Source organism: Camarhynchus parvulus, chromosome 1 (genome assembly GCF_901933205.1).
Source record: "Camarhynchus parvulus chromosome 1, STF_HiC, whole genome shotgun sequence".
NCBI classification, from domain to species: Eukaryota; Metazoa; Chordata; class Aves; order Passeriformes; family Thraupidae; genus Camarhynchus; species Camarhynchus parvulus.
Genome location: NC_044571.1, coordinates 6659740 through 6677743, shown reverse-complemented (window position 1 = coordinate 6677743; position 18004 = coordinate 6659740). Strand labels below are relative to the sequence as shown.

General features: G+C 38.9%; 1 protein-coding gene across 2 annotated transcripts in view; it reads left to right on the top strand.

The window, feature by feature from the left end:
* KDM6A (lysine demethylase 6A) overlaps nt 1-18004 on the top strand; it is a 151930-nt gene that overhangs the window by 76300 nt on the left and 57626 nt on the right. For both annotated transcript variants that reach the window (XR_004060538.1, XM_030944111.1), the window contains exons 6-7: nt 5579-5699; nt 17295-17349. Coding sequence is in view for 1 of the 2 variants with exons in the window: in XM_030944111.1 (XP_030799971.1) it covers nt 5579-5699; nt 17295-17349 (176 nt within the window). In the remaining variant the exon portion in view is untranslated. The remainder of the gene's footprint in view (nt 1-5578; nt 5700-17294; nt 17350-18004) is intronic.

Sequence of the window (18004 nt, the reverse complement as noted above, 5' to 3'; positions counted from 1 at the left end):
TCAGACCAAATCTATTTCACACAATTATTATAGTAAGATGTGCCATAAGGTGTTATCTCCATAAATTGAATCAACTACAGTAAAACAGGTCTGAAGGATGTGAAACTTTGATACTCCCTTCTTTTACACCATTTATCATCAAGTAGTAAGTGGTTGGTTCATTTTTACTGTTTCCCTGTTTCTCAGCGTAGAAAACCAGTAGAATGAGATATTCACATAGCTTTAATAATTTCATGCCCTCCATAGTTGTCTTGTAGATTGAACATTATTGAAGAATTTCAGCAGTTAGTCCAAGGCTGTCCTTCATTTCTGTGAAATACCTGCGCCCAGGTGTAGTGGCTTGGATACCAATTTTTTTTCTCCACCTTAGTGAAAATTCTGAGCCTGCCTGGTTTATCATCTGCTGATTCCACTGACCTCCATCAAGATGAAAAGATGGAGCCCAGGCTCTCACGTGGTGTCCTGAAATTCAGTTTCACACCCTGTGGATGCCAGTGTACTAACTCTGGTGCTCCAAGGCCAGCCTGCAGTGTTTTCAGCGGCCTGGCAAATTGCTGGACCACTGAGAAAGGCTCCAGATTCCTCAGAAACACCTGACAGGACACTGAGCTCAGTCACCCTGGTTGCCCCATTTGGGCTCTTTGCCCTGAGGCTCCTCAGTTCAGGGATTCCTTACCAGCTGTAGGAGCTGAGCGGTACAGAAAACTCAGTCCTTCAGCACTGACCCTGAAAAAAGCCAAAGACCTGCAAGAGATGATCCAGACCCTTTCCCTCATCTCCATCATGACTAAAGACTGCTGTGGAAAACCAATCATTCCTGAGTGGAGCTTCCTGACCCCTCTGCTCCGTGATTCTTCCCACAGCAGAAGCACTGTCATCATCTGTTCAATGTCTAGATATAAAGATATCTAAAATCAACATCTCTGCTTCTGACTGGGTTCCTCCACACAGAAAGTTGAGTATATAATGGGATGTGTAGGAATGCACATTGCCAAGTGGAAACCTCTAAGAATTTAAACACACAGTCTATAGATACTGCTTTGTCAAATATTTCTCAGGTTTTAGGTGTCTGGATATATATATTTTTTTTTCAGGTATATGAAATGGGAATGTACATGTAGAGTACACATGCATGTAGCAATTAACCAGTAACGAAGTGCACAGTTAACTTTATTTTCATTATCTTAGCTTGCTGTGATTTCATAGCAAACTACTCTTGGATTGCTGAAAACTCTGCTAATGCTATGGGAAAAAAATACTCCCAGCTGCTGTTCTAGAGAAATGTTTAAAGACTTTGCTGCTCAAAATATTTTGCCATTCAGCTGTTGCAGTCCTCTGGACAGAAGAGTTGTAGCTAAAGACTGTAAAAGTGTTTCATAAACATTTTGTTTATGTTCAAACTGTGATTATGAGTTTCAAAAAGAAATTGTCCATGATAGCCTCACATCACTTTCATTAGTAAGGCTGTGAAATGATGTGAGGCTTAAAATAGGTGGTCAGAAAATTGAAAAAGAGTAAGAACACAAAAAAGAAAGTTTTACTCCAACTGCATCAAGTGACATTAGAATAATGGTAGGTTCTTTTATTTTATATGCTCACTCTGATTTTCATGGGTTTTGTTTGAAATGTACAAAAGTGATAACTTCTGAATAGTTAAATTGATGTTCTTTTATTATGTTCTTTTGCCTAGTACAAAGCTGATTTTATTCACAGTCTATTCAAGAAAACCATCCAGTAAAAGTCTTAAGAGAGTTCACTAAATGTTTAATATAATAATCTATTTATTATTCACCTGGTTTCTTCACTTTCATAATGGAGGGCATTGTTGTATAGATTAGTGGGTGGGACAATAGCTGCAGTATTGATTCTGGCAGTCTTGATTTGGAGATGTCATTTTTATTTTTCCTGAATTGCTGTAGCAGTGCTGTGTAAAATGAAGGTCCAGAGGTACTTTTCATTCTTTGTAGTGTGTTTTCCAGTCCTGCTTTCCCATATTGTTAAGTGTTAGAATAGCCTTTCCTGCCCGTGAAGAGATATGTCTTCATCCTTGGAGAAAATCCTTATTTAATTTCAATAAATTCTAGTAGACTTAACCAGCATTGTGTCTCACCACGCAGGTGTGAGTATCATCAGAGAACAAAAGGAAAGTCCTCTTTTGCTGAATTCACCTGGCTGTAATTTATTTCTGCAGTTTGAGAGCTCCTGGCCTTTCATTGATAATTTTTCCTTTGGATTGATGTATGTTTAGTCTGCTGAAGGAGTGAGATGAGAAGTTCTGTCTGTGCATGAAGAGCAGTAAATTAGTGGAGGAGACTCCAAACTGACTTGGGGAAGGCTCTGTGCCATCAGCCCTGCAGGAAGCTGTTGGACCCATCCGGGTGTTGGGTCATATCTGCACTTCTGGTTTTGGTCAAGCTATACAAGAGCTGTGAGGGAAAACATCTGGATAATTTGGATGCCTTGGATCCTCCAGACCCACAGATTTCTGGGTGTGGGCTTGAACAGAGAACAGAAATGGGATTAGAGATGTTTGAGAGTAAACAAAGATCTGTACACGAATGAAGTGACTCCTGCTGTGTCTGGGAGGCCCAACTGTGGAATGGTGTCAGTGCTGCTGCAGATGTTCTGCTGTTTGATAGTCAGGGAATTAATCTGGAGCTCTGGGCATGGCAGTGGAAACCAGACAGAGGTTTTTGCTGTGGTCCGGTGTTCTTGATGTGTCCTGTAATTAGGAGCACATTGCTATTTTGTTTAAATGTTTCCTGCAGGCAAAATTACATCAATATTAATTCAGCTGTGATGTAAAATTGCTTGTCTGTCTGTAAGAGTTAATAAGTAAATGCCTTTTCAGAGCTTGACTATTTTATTCTATGAAAATTCTACTGATTATTTAAATGAGGTTGTAGTTATTGAATTAGACATGAGTACCTACCACTGGTAAAAAATGTTGAAAATGCTCTTTCAGATCACTTCATTGAGGAAATTTTGATGATGCTCCTTTTCACATTGGTGGAAGTAGTTTCTATTTTTTATTATTCATGCATGTCATCCTGGAAAAAACTACAAATTGTAAAACCAATATGGAATTAACACTAGATTTAAGTAAAAGGTAAAATTTGATTTTTAGTTAGTTTAGTGTGTGCAGAGATAAACCTTACTCAAAGCATGGTCTCTGTGACCAGCAGTTTCTGACTAAATGTGACACAGTCTTCTCTTTTGTCTGCTGATGATAATTACAGGTATTTAAGTGCTGTGCTCCTCTGAAAGACTGGAGTAGGCAACATTCTTGGTTATTTGAATGAAGGACAGTATACATTCAAACTAAATTTGAAAACTGTCCTGGAAAGTTTTTAATTGTACTTTTGGCTGTGTTTTACTCCATTGCTCAACAGTGTCATGATTAATATTTCCTGTTCGTTAGCAAGAGACTACAGAAGTATTTTTGTTGCACTCAGATTCTCTTAAACTTTTTTAGAAATCCTCTCTTTGATGATTTTTTCAGTGGGGACATGACTGAGAGGGGAAATATGGAAATACTATTTTCTGATCAAGCAAGGATGGCTAAATGAGGAATATGAAGTTTACAGGGGGTTAGTGTGGTCACACTGTGTGATGTGCTATAGAACTGCTGTGTCTTCATTCCCAATTTTTGTCTTCTCTTTGACTGGAATCTCAGACAGTGGTTTTCTTCCTTTATGGGACTTAGGATATTGTCTTTGAACAAGATACAGGTAATGGATTTTAAATACCAGTGGATAACATACCTAGTGCCCATATTAGAGTTAAGACAAGAAATGAAAATGCACAATAATAGAATCTATCTTCTGGCATAGCAAAAGCCTAGCTTAAAATATGTGCTGATACTTAGTGATCAGCCCAGTCTTTGGCCTTTCAGTTTGATCTCTGTTTTTGTAGGTGATGAGGGTGAGCATGGTGTTATGAGACAAGGATCTTTGTTTGTTATGAATTCAGTGTAGATATGAGCTTTGTGATTCACCACCACCACAGGATTTCAGGGAAATTTGGATGAGATGTGAGAGAGCTTAGCTCTGGTGCAGGTTTGTCCCTTCAGCGCTTCACTTGCTCATTTTCCATATGCTGGCAGAAAAGTAGGGTACTGGGTAAGGAGAGCCTTCCTGAAGGATTGTAATAGAGGAAGCTTCAGTTCCACAATAAAAATGTAGCACTTTTTTTTAAGCCTATCTATTCTTAAGTTCTATTTAAAGAAGTCAGGTAATGCTTCAGGTACATACAGTTGCATTGTCTAGAGGAAGTTCTTTGCCTTTGGTTTGCTTTGCCATTGATGAGAAAAAAAGCCTGTAAGAATTTTAGAGCAGAAGTGTTTTTGCTGAAGGATTCAGAAATGATAATTTATGTGTGTTGTGAGTAAAAAAAGTCTGTGAAAAATATTTGTTGAATTTTGCATTGCATCTGCTAACCAACCTTTTCTTCCTTATAAATAAATAATACTGTACTTGGAGAGTAGGAATTAAATCAATGTGCCTTAAGAGAGTGATTTTAAGCACTGGGGTTAATCCCTGTCCCATGTCACAGTGGGTCCAGTTTCCCACATAGACTGCCCTGTCACCTGCCCCCTTGGCACCACCTGTGGGGTTCCAGGGGCAGCAGATGGGATTGGGATTGTGTTCTCTGGGACTCAAATCTACCCTGAGAGGGGCTGGTTCTGATTTCTCTCCTTGTGTGACCAGTGGTGTACAGGAAGGGATTTTGTTTCAGGCATCAATGAGACTTAGCAACAATGAGACTTAGCTTCTTTGTTAATTCCTCTGTGACTTCAATTCTATTGTCTTTTAGTTGCATTTCAGCTGTCCTAGTTTTATGCAGTGGCCTGAAAGGCAAAACAGTCCTGTTTAGAGTCACTTTGTTTCTGATCCAAGATGGAGTTGTTAGATGGCATTTCTGTTTTATCCGGTACGGTGCCATCATGGACAGGGACAAGTGAGAGAGGATTTGAAAGTAAGGAAGTAGAATCAGAGCCATCTTCACCTATCATGGGAATATGAAAGAAAGTTACTGTGTGAGGAGCTGGCAGGATTTTATGTCTGCATTTGGAAGTAGTGCAGCAGTTGGTATAATTTGAATTCTTGCATGGCACTGGTGCTAGGGAGGGGAGGAGAAAGTGGAAAAAGGAGCAGGCAGGTGCAGTGGGAGGAGATATGTGTGATTTCTCCTCTGCTGCTGCTTGGGGGTCTGCACTACTGGAATCAAAAGCAACCTGGCTGTTATAAGTGAGCTTGCACTAATTTTGTAACTAATTTGTGAGTCATCCTCTCTGAAATATCAGATATGTTAGTGTATTTCATGCAGCAAATTAGTTTCTCTAAATTAATAGAGAAGATTAGACTTTTAAATACATGAAGATATCTGGAGTTCAAAATTATCCAATCCTTGAAGAATCAAAAGCCATGCACCAAAAACGTTACACGTAAACCATTATTTTGTTATTTTCTTCTGTAACAATACTTTCTGATCCACTTTGTTAGCCATATAAAAAGCATTGATTATAGAGTAATACTTCAGTAAAACCTAATTTTTTTAATCTGTGTTTTTCTTTCAGGGCAATTAAAGCATTTCAGGAGGCGCTTTATGTTGATCCCAGCTTTTGTCGAGCCAAGGAAATTCATTTGCGACTTGGGCTTATGTTCAAAGTGAACACAGACTATGAGTCTAGTTTAAAGGTAGGTTTAAGTCCTTTCAAATTGAATTAACATTTCTTACAAGTTGTGTGTTGCATCTTAAAGCTGCAAGGAATACATAAGCAGGGAACAGTCACAGACCACCTGCTGTAGAAATTGGAGTGCTTTAATGTGAAGTGTCTTAGTCCTAACAGAAGAAGGATAGGTTTGAGGTGTGTGAGGTGCTACACTCCAGATGAAAAATTTGGTGTAAGGCTCTTGTTAAAATAGTGAACCTTGGGGGGGACTGAGGTTGTACTGAAAGCTAAGGAAAAAAACCCAGCAATGTGGATAATTAGATTTTTTATTTTTATATTCCCTTTTTTTTCCCCCTAGCTTCTCTGTTGTAAACTGGAAGTTCTTGGAATTAGTAAACTAGAAAGTTTTTAAGCAAAATGATGTCCTTTTTTATATAATTGTTACTTTACTAGCAGTTAATTACTCTTTTATTTCCTGGCTTGAGAGTCAGCTTCTAAGGCAACAGTTTCTGGCTAATCAGTTGGAAATGGTTTATGGTAACACAGTGCTTTGTTTCTTCTGTACTTCTTCAAATTCCTTACTATTTACTTTTTTTTCTGGTCTCTGATTGTAATGTGTCATTTTTATCTCCCTCCATTCAGCGCATTTGCCTGTGTTTTTCCTTTTTCCATTTTCTACTCTACCCACATGTGCTTTCCTTCCTGGCCTTCAAATTTAGCTGTTACATGTCTTGGAAAAAGGAAGAGTTCTTTTAACGGACTTGCATGTGGTGAGAAATCCACCTGCAGGGCTGAGAATTTTGTAATTAAGTGTAATTTGTAAACACATTTCTGCATATGAGTCTTCCCTCTAATTTATTGAAAACAATAAGTGTTTTGTTTTCAAGAATCTTACAGCTTTCTTTTCTTGGCAGATTGTTTTCTTGGGTTGTCAGAATCACATTGTCCAAGATTTGTAAGAGTGGGGTATTACTCTCAATTTTTCCTTTCAGTTTTTGTGATGGAGGGAAGCAGTTCTCTCCCCTGGCTTCCCTTTTCATCCAGAGCCCAAGGTTTCACCTACAGAGATTGGAGGAGTTGGAAATTGTGCAAAGGAGTAGAAAAGATTCTGTGCAATGAATGGTGAAAGAGAGCAAGGAGAGGTAGAGGTAGATCACTATTGAGAAAGGGATTATGTGTGAGCTTGAGTGATCCTATTTACTTATACTTTGGCACAGATTTGGTGTGTCATGATACATATGGAATAAAAGAAGTGCTGAAGTACATTTTGGTTTTATTTTTAAAGAAGCTGGGAGGAAACAAGATTAAATTTACAAGGAGGTGGTCTTCTTCTAATGAAGTAGTAGGAGAAACTCAATGAACTCAAAAGGTCTTTTCCAACCTAGTTGATTATATGATTTTAATTTTGATATAAATTGATCAAGAAATCGATAATCTTTTTCTGCTGTGCTATAAAAATTGCAGGTCTGTCAGTGAATCAGGTATTTAAATAAATATTATGATAACTCAGTCTAAATCATTGCTTGTGTTTGATGTTCATAACTTTGCAGAACAAATCAGTCACTTACCATGAGGATTTTGAGTATACCAAACTTCAGGTTTTCAAAACACCAGCTACAAATGGGAAAAACACCAAAGTAATATTTTGAAAACAGAAAGAAATTAATCTTTTTATTTCAAAATTATCATGATTCCATTGCTTTTGTGTGGCATATGTCACTTTAGAAAACAAATGGCCACAACAAAAGCAGATTACCCTGGGGCAAAGGGATGGTCTTCAAAGAAGGGTGTTTGCATTGAAGATGGTTTCAAGTTTTTCTTAAAGCAATATTACTTACTACAGCTTGTTCCTAAAAGTTTGTCTCATTTTCTACCATGCAATCCTGATTGCCTCATTCAGCACTCTCAGCCACATTGAATTGAGTGATTTTTCGTTTTTTTACTTTTCCCCATTTGCAGACTGAGGTGGATCAGAAGTCTGAGCCAGCTCAGCTTGAGATGGCCTGGTTGGTACATCCATTGCAAGGTTGATGGAATGGGAAGGAGGGGACAGAGCTGTCTTATCCCCTTCTGGTTCAAAATGTAATGAGAAACTGCTCTGGAATTACCAACTGAGACACCTGAAGCAGAGTTTCTGTTTTTTTTTCTTTGCTATGGAGGTTGCAATCCTTAGTAAAGAATAACAGTGGGGAGCAAAAGACCCGGTGGAACTCGGTCTCAAACACTTTGAGCTGTTTCCAGTTCAGCTCAGCTGTGGATTTAAGGTGCAGTCCAGGGACTTACCTACTTTGTTTGAAAACAAAGTGTTACTGATTGAAACTTAGCAGTTTGAACATCACAATGTGTCAGTTGAGGAGAAAACTAAGTAGAACAGGACTGTAGCTTCTTAAAAAGCCAGTCTGACTGTGATTTTTTGAAAAACACACTTAAACCAGAACTCTGAGTGATGAGAATATGAGAGTCAAGACAGAAAATGCTTCCTTAGTGAGGAGAATGAAGTGCTGGTGCAGTGGTTATGCTCAAGCATGGGGAGAGTAAAATGGGGAAGGGGTGTGAGGAAAGAGTGTGAAGGGATGTTGTCACACAATGTTTGTCTCATTCTCTGAGACACAGAGTATCTCATCTTCGAACAAAAGAAAGAGAAGAAACCCAAAGCAATGAAAAGACAGAGTTGTCTTCTGCCGTTTTTGATTTTGATGACCTTTTTAAAAGGATCCAGGATTTTAGAGAGTAATTAAGGGGGTTGGGGTCCAGCCTGCCTGTGACTGGCCTTGAGCACAGACCTTTTTCCTGGGGCTCCTTGCCCAGTTTGAGCTCCCCATTCACAGAGAGGCAGAAAGTGGAAATGGCTTTTTCATCTGCTACTCGCTTGTGGCTGCTCTGGATTTCACAGATTGTACCAACGTCGCATTAAAGTACTTTGAAATATCATAATGTTTTTGATGGTATTTAAACATTCATGTTAAGTCTGTAATTGCTAAGAATAAACCATTGCCAACAGATGAGTCATTGTCAGTGAGAGGCATTGTCAGTAAGAGACTTCAGGCAAAGGGGGAAGATGGAAGTCTGAAGGTCATACATTCCATGTTTTTCACAATTTTAGAGCATTAGCATAAATCATCTGTATTTAATGTAAGCAATTTAAGCACAAAATTAATTTTTACTATTTTAAGATGTTGATGATCAAGATAATTGCTAGAGTGCTGTTTAACAAGCATAAAATCAACTCCCAGTGTTTTTTCAAAATCAATTATTGGTTTTGCCTGTTCTACAGTTAAGATTTGCAAATTACTGTGAGAATCCTTGACTTTCTCTGTTACCCCATTGCCATAAACTCTTGCAACACCAATACTGTTGGAAATTACTTGGCCTTCAGGTTTACATGAAGGGGAATAAAAGTGACCCTTCTGGTTGAAAAAAAAGGGTCTTTGTGTAATCTGGCAGATTGGGCAGTGTTACCTTCAGAGGTGAGACATGAAAGCTGAGTTTGCCCCTTTCATCAGAAAAGTACAATTAATTCCAAAATCAACTGGCAGTGACTTGGGGGTTGGATTTCTTTTTAGTAGATTGATGACTGTAGAAACACCATGCTACTGAGGTTTACCTCACAGTCCAGGTTTTTTAGTTTACTGTGTCCTGCTGCCCCTTTCCTGTTCACTGTTTCTTATAAATGAGAAATTCCTTGAAATGACACAAGGAATACTGCATTCCATGGAAGTAGCTGTAGTGGCACCGTGATAATCTGAAAGGAGAATAAAGCAAGATCTCTAAGAATATAATGTATCTTTTTATTCACTGGATAAATGCAGTTGAAAAAATATTCATCCTTCTGAGTTCATGCTGCATTATTTCTGACATGCCACTTCCTGTCATGGTCATTTTCCTATTTATTGAATGTATTTTTTTAAATTTGGCCTCCTTTTTTTCATAGGTGCATGTAATCATTTCGTCTCACATGTGTGTCTCAGTTCTTAAGTGCTATTGAATCTTAAACAATTTCTAGAAAATCTGTGGGAATGAAAGATTTCAAAGAGAATTTTGGAGGACATTCCTGTATGACGTGCTGCTCCAGAGCCCTCTGAGACCTGGGAGCTGAGCACCAGGTGACAGCTGTGGGAAACCTTGAAGTGCTCATCCTGCTTGGTGCTGTTGAAGTCTCATGGTTTTAGTGGGCATTTAGAGCTGTGATCCTGAAAGCCCTTTGAATGCAGAATTCATACTTAAAGGAGAAAAGAAATCTTTGTTTTTTATATTTATTAGATTGATAATACTGAAGGAACAGTGAGGGCCAGATTTTCTGAGGGTTTGGTTTTATTGAGGGGAAGCTTTGTTTGTTTTTGTTTGGAGATTCGTGGTAGGGAAATTGTGTGGGTTTTGTTGGATTTTGTTTGGTTTGTGGGGTGAGTTTTTTTAATGGGTGGTCAGTAGGAATGCTGGACACGAGCAGGTTGGTTATAACAAACAAAGCAATGTTTTGCTTTGGGAATTTTACTTGGTTTTATTACAGGGGCATCCTGTACCCAGTAACAAAACCTTTAAAAGAATGAGAACTCCGTTTCTCATGTTTTCAATTATCTGCCTTCTAGTAGAAATACTGATTCTGTCTTTCACTTACAGAAATTTTTCCTCCTTCTTTATACACAAACCAGTTATTTCAGTAGTTTGCTTCAGGCTTACGCTTTCATCTTGCCCGTAAATCATCAATTTAAATATAATTTTAATTTTTTAATTATTCTTCTAAAGATTCTCATTTGTTAGTAATGTTAAGACATGCTGCTTATATTAGGATAAGAAAAAGTCTGCAAAAGAATTAAAATGTGCATGAATTGTATGAATATGCATGAAATATAAAGAAATTAAATGCTAATGTACCGATGAACAGCTTGAAGTATTTATTTATAGTCAGTCAGACCCTTTTCTAGCACTTATTCAAATATTTCTCCTGTATATATATAATTATGAAAGATATTTTTAGCTAGTGGAGCTGTTATATGCTAGCACAAAACTCTTATAGATGTATCATTCATGTTTTGTGTTCTTTCTCTGAGCAATAAATAAACAAGTATTTAGGAAAATTTTTATTTTCTTTTCCTAAGAAGAAATTTTAGGAAAATTTCTGATATTGAACCTTCATGTGTTGTTTAACCACCCAGTTATCTTTCTTGAATGGGCTTAAATTAGTAATTTTTAAGTTTAAACATTGTACATTGAAACCTTATGCATTTTAATTATTAAAAGTAACTAGTCAAAATACATGTGGTTATGAGATGTTTTAGTTTCTTATTTCTATTTTTATGTCTTGAACTCTACAAGGAACAGCTACTTTTTTAGGTAAAAAAACAAGGTAAAGGGCTTTGCAAGTTGCCTATCAAAGATTTCAAGCACTTCACACAAAAAAGCATTTTGTGGAAAGCAAAATGAAATTAATCAAAGATAATTTCAATAAAAATGTAAGTGATTGGAAAGCAGCACTTGGGACTGAAATTTCTCTCTTAGTCTTAGTAGTTTGCATATGTCAGTGGTGGAAAGACATAGAAGAAGTAAATCCGTGGAAGTTTTTTAACGCAGCATGGCACTGTAATGAAACTGCAGGAGAGTTATTAGTGTGACTGGTTTTGACAGTGGATAATGATCCCACAATGTCTGCCCTACAGAGTGTTCTCTTTTATTCTCTCTTACCTAGTTTCACTTGGGTTTTTGACTAATTCCTGTAAAAGAGAATTGCAGGTGTATGAATGTGTAGACTGTTTTTGACTAATTCCTGTAAAAGAGAATTTCAGGTGTATGTTAGAAATGCCATGATTACAAAGAGGAGTAAGTGCTAAAACTGAATTTCTCTGCTGTGTGGCACCTTCAGTCATTTGGGAAGTGGGGAAGAACACACCGTGGGAAGAGGAATAGGTGGTTCAGAAGTTGAGCATTCAATCTAAGAGTATTGGTGGGACAACTAATATCTCTAGATATCCCTATTGCCTGGATGGGGCAGCCCTGGGTGTATGGACAGGCTGGGGAATGATATGGTGGAGAGCTGTGGAAAGGGGCCTGGGTGTTCTAGTCAGTCAGTGGCTGGTTGAACATGAGCCAGCAGTGCCCTGGCAGCCAGGAGGGACATCCCTGTCCTGAGGGACATCAGGGCCAGCATCACCAGCCAGGCAAGGGAGGGGATTGTCCTGCTCTGCTTTGCACTGGGGCAGCCTCTCCTTGAGTGCTGGGAGCAGTTTTGGGCACCACAATGGAAAAAAGACATGAAGCTATTGGAGAGTGGCCAAAGACAATAAAGATGGTGAAGGACCTTGAGGAGAAGCCATATGAAGCTGAGGGCACTTGATCTGTTCAGCCTGGAGGAGACTGAGGGGAGACCTCAGTGCAGTTACAGCTTCCTTGTGAGGGGCAGAGGAGGGGCAGGCACTGATCTCTGCTCTGTGGGGACAGTGACAGGACCTGAGGGAATGGCCTGAAGTTGTGTCAGGGAGGTTTAGGTTGGATATTAGGAAAAGGTTTTTCCCCCAGAGGGTGGCTGGGCCTGGAACAGGCTCCCCAGGGCAGTGGTCACAGCACCAGCCTGGCAGAGCTCAAGAAGTGTTTGGTCAGTGCTTTTAGGTACATGGTGTGACATTTATGGATGGTTCTGTTCAGGGCCAGGAGTTGGATTCAGTGATCCCTCTGGGTCCTTTCCAGCTCATGATACTCATTGATTGTGGTGAGCTTCATTCATGGACCTTCTCCTTAAGAGACGCCTCCATCCAGACAGATCAGATCCACTTTCATCACATGTAGCTGTAACTGCAGGGTTGGCATTCAGGGCAGCAGAAATCACAGAATAATGAGATTGGAAGAGACCTCTAAGATCATCCAGTCCAACCTATGCCCTAACACCTCAACCAGACTGTAGCACCAAGTGCCATGGCCAGTCTGTTTTTTAAACACATCCAGAGATGGTGATTCTACCGCCTCCCTGGGAAGAGCATTCCAGTACTTTATTATTATTTTGGTGAAAAATTTTTTCCTAATATCCAACCTATACCTTCCCTGCCATAGCTTGAAACTGTGTCCTCTTGTTCTGTCAGTGCTGCCTGGTGGAAGAGAACAACCCCACCTGTCTACAGCCTCCCTTCAGGAAGGTGTAGAGAGCAATAAGGTCACCTCTAAGCCTCCTCTTCTCCTGGCTAAACAACCCCAGCTCCTTCAAACGTTCCTCACAGGGCTTGTGCTCCAAGCCCCTCACCACCCTTGTTGCCCTCCTCTGGATGTGCTCAAGCATCTCAACATCCTTCCTAAACTGAGGGGCCCAGAACTGGACACAGCACTCAAGGTGCAGCCTCACCAGTGTCCAGTGCAGGGGGAGAATGACCTCCCTGCTCGTGCTGGCCACACAATACTCAGGAAATACTCAGAGTGTAAGCACAGGTCGCCAGCAAGGACTGAGCTGAGCTTTCTGTGCAGCTGTGGGGGCTGGAGGCTGAGTCCTGGCACGACCCCGACTGGGGCGGCTCAGCGCTGGTGCTGCGGCAGTGGCAGCAGCTCCCAGTCATCCCCATTCCTGTGACATTCCCCTGCTGCTGGCAGTCTGTCAGGCTGTTAGCACAGGAATAGCTGAATTCTGATGTTGCAGAAATGTAATGCATCAAAGGTGGAGGCAAATGGGAGTGTTGAGATAGCTTTGTGAAAATCACTGTATAGGATATTGGTCAGTAAATTCAGATGCAGCCTTTTTATGGCTTGCAAATATACAGCTTGCGTGATCTTTCTGTTTGAAAATATTTTTTCTCTTAGAGCCTGTCAGAAGAAGAGATTTTTCAGAGCACACTGCTGCTATTCAGTATTTGTATATGTGGCTTTTGTTCCTTCTGTCCTCCAGCAGGGTTTGGTTTTTTCTCCTGTCTGTAAGTTGGCTTTTTTTTTTGAATATTGGACAAAACTACCTGAGTGTTTACACTACGCAAACCTTTCTCTTGCAAGCTGAATTTGTTCTGAGCTCAGAAAGCAGTGGAGAGCAGCAGGATGAGCTGCTGTAGCTGCACATGGAGCGTGTCCTCTCCTGACCCTCTCCCCTGGTCCCAGAGATGCCTGGCAAATGGAGGCTTGGCACCCTGCCCCAGCTGGTTACACAAGGCTCTCCGTGTCCTACTTATCTGAACAAAAGCTGCTCTGAGCAACACGGCCATCACACCTAGGTCACACAGGCAGAAAAAGCCATCTCCTGACAGAATTTTACTGAGTCATGATGGAGCTTTCCTTCATGGTAAGTCGGTGAGGATTGTCAGGTTTCAGAGGATGGCTTGCCTTGCTTGCTGAGTATATGCAGAGCTGAGAACTATTAAACTTGCTGATGTCACCCTGGCGAGGAGGAGGGAGTAGAATCACTACAGAGGTCTCAGGTTTGTAAACAGAGACAGTACTGAAAGTCTTGCACTGAAAAGAAAAGGGTCCGTTTTGCCTTTGTCATTTATTGATTAAAGAAACAACAAAACCTTGGGTACTTTCCTGTTACATTTGAAAGCATCGGTGTTAATTCTGTGAGAGAAAGCATGTTAAGTTACTTAAATCAGCATCAGATTGCTGTTACTTTACTACCAGACCTAGTGCTTTCATCAGTTCTCTTTATATGGAATCCACTGTACCTCTCATCCTTGGAAAGGTTATCTTTGGAATTGTTTCCACAATCAGAGGAAAGTCAGGACTCCAGAGGAGATGGAATGGGCTGCAGATAACTCTGCAATTACAGATGGCTACAAATCAAGGTGATTTAGGGCTTGGCTGATCTTAAAAGTCTTTTCTAACCTAAAGGATTCTGTGACTGTGCCTTGAGCCGCAGTCCTTGAGAAGAGCCTGTTAGTTTTTAACATTCAGAACACTGCCTTCTAGGTAAATCCTCTTACTGGGGATTTGAATTTCTATAGACTGCTGTCTGCCTTGAGGTATTGTGTGTCGTCTCTGAGCTGCAGCGGCCTCTCCTGCATAACAACTATTCCACACAGCAGTAGCCAGCTCAGTGCTGCAATATTTGAGAGGGGTGCAGATGTTTGCCAGCCGCTGCTGTTGGTTGCAGAAATGGAAGTTGGAAATTATTATTATTTTTTAATTTTTTTGGTGCTGGTAATTGTGATTAGTGGATCTGCATTTGGCTGATGTGTTAGAATGTGTGCATGGGGGTTTTTTGGGTCTGATTTTAGGTACTTAACGGGGAGCTGTGTATTATTTATCCGGCAAGAGGTGTAGGTTTGCTCGTGTGTGTGCATTTCAGAGGTTCTTGGTTTGAAAGGTTTTGGGGTTTCTGTGTATTGCTTTTAATTGTGATAACTGTCTAGTGCAAAATGGTGTGTTTTTCTGTAGTCACTGGCTTTGGTTTATCAATTTCTTTATCGTTTGTAGATTAGTGAACAGTGCAAATAGAAATTTATCCCACTAAGAAAATTTTCATAATGTGGATTTTTGAATTTCAAAAGTTGGCTACTGTAACAGTGAATATTTAATTTTTTAGGAGGCATTGCTGAGAATATTTCTGCTTTTTTTCTGTATAGCACTTGATACTGTTGGCATACTTATATATTAAAATGGTTAGCTATTCTTGCATGGTTGCCTGCTTTCTATCAGTGAGTCTCACTGCAGTAACCCTTCAGAAGAGCTGCTGTAGAACAGTTGTCAATCCTTTTTCTTTAGATCTGCTTATTTTTTCTAATAGCATTGCTAGGTGAGAGCAAATCTGTTCCATTCTGCTTTATCTTTCCATAGTAATTGTAAGTGATGGTGCAAGATGACACATCTGTACAGGAAGGATTTTGTACCTTTTAGATCAGTAACACTCAGTTGTACAGGCCAGAGCCTTTTTTTTTTTCTTTTGGCAGGCAAAATGCAATTTAAGATAGAGCATTTTATTTTTATTTAGGGTTTTTTTTTTTAAAGTTGTCTGCTTAGTAGGATCACTATGGTAACAGACTAAAGGATGTCTCTGAGGCACTCAACCTGCATTGCAATGTAAGTGAGGGGAGACTCTTAAGTTGTCTGCCTGCTGAGCAGTAGGGGAAGGAACAGACAGCAGAGAAATAAGCTGATATTTAATATTTGTAAGCTATTGTTTAATGCTTGTGCTAAGGTTAAAAAGTTATTTTATGGTGTGAATCCATTGGTTTTTGTGTTCTCTTTTGGGGGGATATTGCTAAAATGTTCATTATAAATCATGATTTTGTGTTGTTTTTCAGCTTGAGTTTGGTTCATTTTTTAAATGCTGTTAAATGTTGCAAATTATCTTGATTAAGGGAGGGAGGAGGAAGCTGCAACAGTGTATGTCAGAGCTTATGGAAGTGTCAGCATTTCTCTTATGTCTTGTTATGGATAATACATTAATTTTTTAATTTTTTGTCCCTATTAAAATTAGGGTTTTTTGGAAATGTGATGGTCTGATAAAATCTTACACATCTTAGAGATCTGTTTTGTACAGACATACTGTACTCAGGGAGTTATTATGACCATGAGGAAAGTCAAGTAGAATCTAATGGCTCTGAGTACAATACTGAAAGTGTTGCACCTATCCATTAATACAGACTTTTTTTGCTTCCCAGCTACTGCAGTAGGCTCCCAGTGCCACCTAGTTTGGCATGCTAAAATGTATATAATATTATATAATATATTAGTTTGATCTAAATTATCATTTCTGTGCTAAGAAAATAAAGTATACTAAAGTGTCCTGTTTTGTGTATTAGAAATCACCTGACACTGTGTTTTGTAAATAACTGTATTCATTAACAGTAGAATTTCATAGGGTGACTCCTAGGCTCCTGTGTTCTTAGGCCTTATTCTCTGTTGAGCTAATATGTCAATTGAAATTTCACACCTTGTGAAATTATGGAAAAGCTCAGGCACTGGAGTTTCTGTGCCTGAGCTGTTCATTTTTATACACTTTGTGTCTCAAATTAAGTAGTGATCATTGAATTAACATGACACTTGCAGACAGACTTCATTGCTCTGTTCTTGTGACCTTCTTCATAGATGAGTGAAAAACTTACCTCAGAACCTAGAATGTTTTAAAAGATTTTTTTTGTATTCCTTAAAGAAAATTGATTAAAATTATACAAGTTTCAATGTTTAACTGGAGTTTTCTCAACATCTGGAGGAGATGAGAACTTATGAACTCCTTATAAATTCATGTTCTAATGTAGAGGTATTCATATTAAATTCTTTTTGACAAGAGTTCAGTTTTTTAAATACTTAAAATCACTCAGTTTGCAGGGAGAGTGTTCTGTTTTTGTAGATGGATTGAGTGCTTAAGTATTTATCTCCATGAGGCTGTGAGCTGGTGTGTCTGCAGTCCCAGTTGTGTGTATAAAAACTTAATCTTCCACTTTTGACCATTCATTTGATGCCTTCGTAATTTCAGATGCAACCCCAGTTGTTTTATGAAGATCTGTTACTATCTTACATTCCTAGAAGCATTGAAGTGTTTGCAATAAAAAAAATTACTTTCCTCTAGTAAACAGTTGAATAGAAATTGAAAACTGTTTTTTAAGACACATGGTAAAATGGAGTATTGATTTTCAAGTATAAAATTGATTTACTCTTAGTAGTTTGCCCAAGTGCTAGTATTACTTCATTTGAAAAGCAAATAATTCTTTTTTCTTTCCAGCATTTTCAGTTAGCTTTGATTGACTGCAATCCCTGCACTTTGTCTAACGCTGAAAGTAAGTAACCAATAAGTATTTATTTTGTTGTGGATCTTTTTTTAAGTCTTATGCTTGCAACTGAATGAATTTTTAATGAACCAGGTCTTAAAAGATTTGGTACTGAGAGAGGGAGACTACAAAACCTGTCTCCCTCTCTCTGTGGAGACAGATGTTCCAGTGGAATTGTGGATTGTTTTACTAAATGGAATAAGTAAAAACTGAGACTTCGGTTATTCATTACTCTGAAGGCTTGAATTCTGGAGGAAGCTTTTTATATATTTATAGACCTGGAGCTTGTGCCATGGCACACATTTAATACCAATTATTTTAAAGTTTGCATCATCTTGATAATCTGTAACTTTTCAGTGATTATTTTCATGCAATTTAAATTTATAGATCCAAAATTCAGCATCAATCTTACTGTAGAAATATGAAAAAAAACCTCCATATTTGATTTTTTTGTGTTTTTATGATATTAACTATATATTAGTCTGTATTTGAACATGTTAATCTTTAGTGCAGTGTGATCTATCATAGGCAGAATGTTCTGTAGGCTGTAACAGAGTGTCCTGCAGGTATTTATCCATAATTAGTGGAATTGTATGCAAGAATAAACATGTGTTTCCCTGTGTTTTGGAGTCTGTGAGAATTAAAAGGCAGAGAGTTGTGAAGG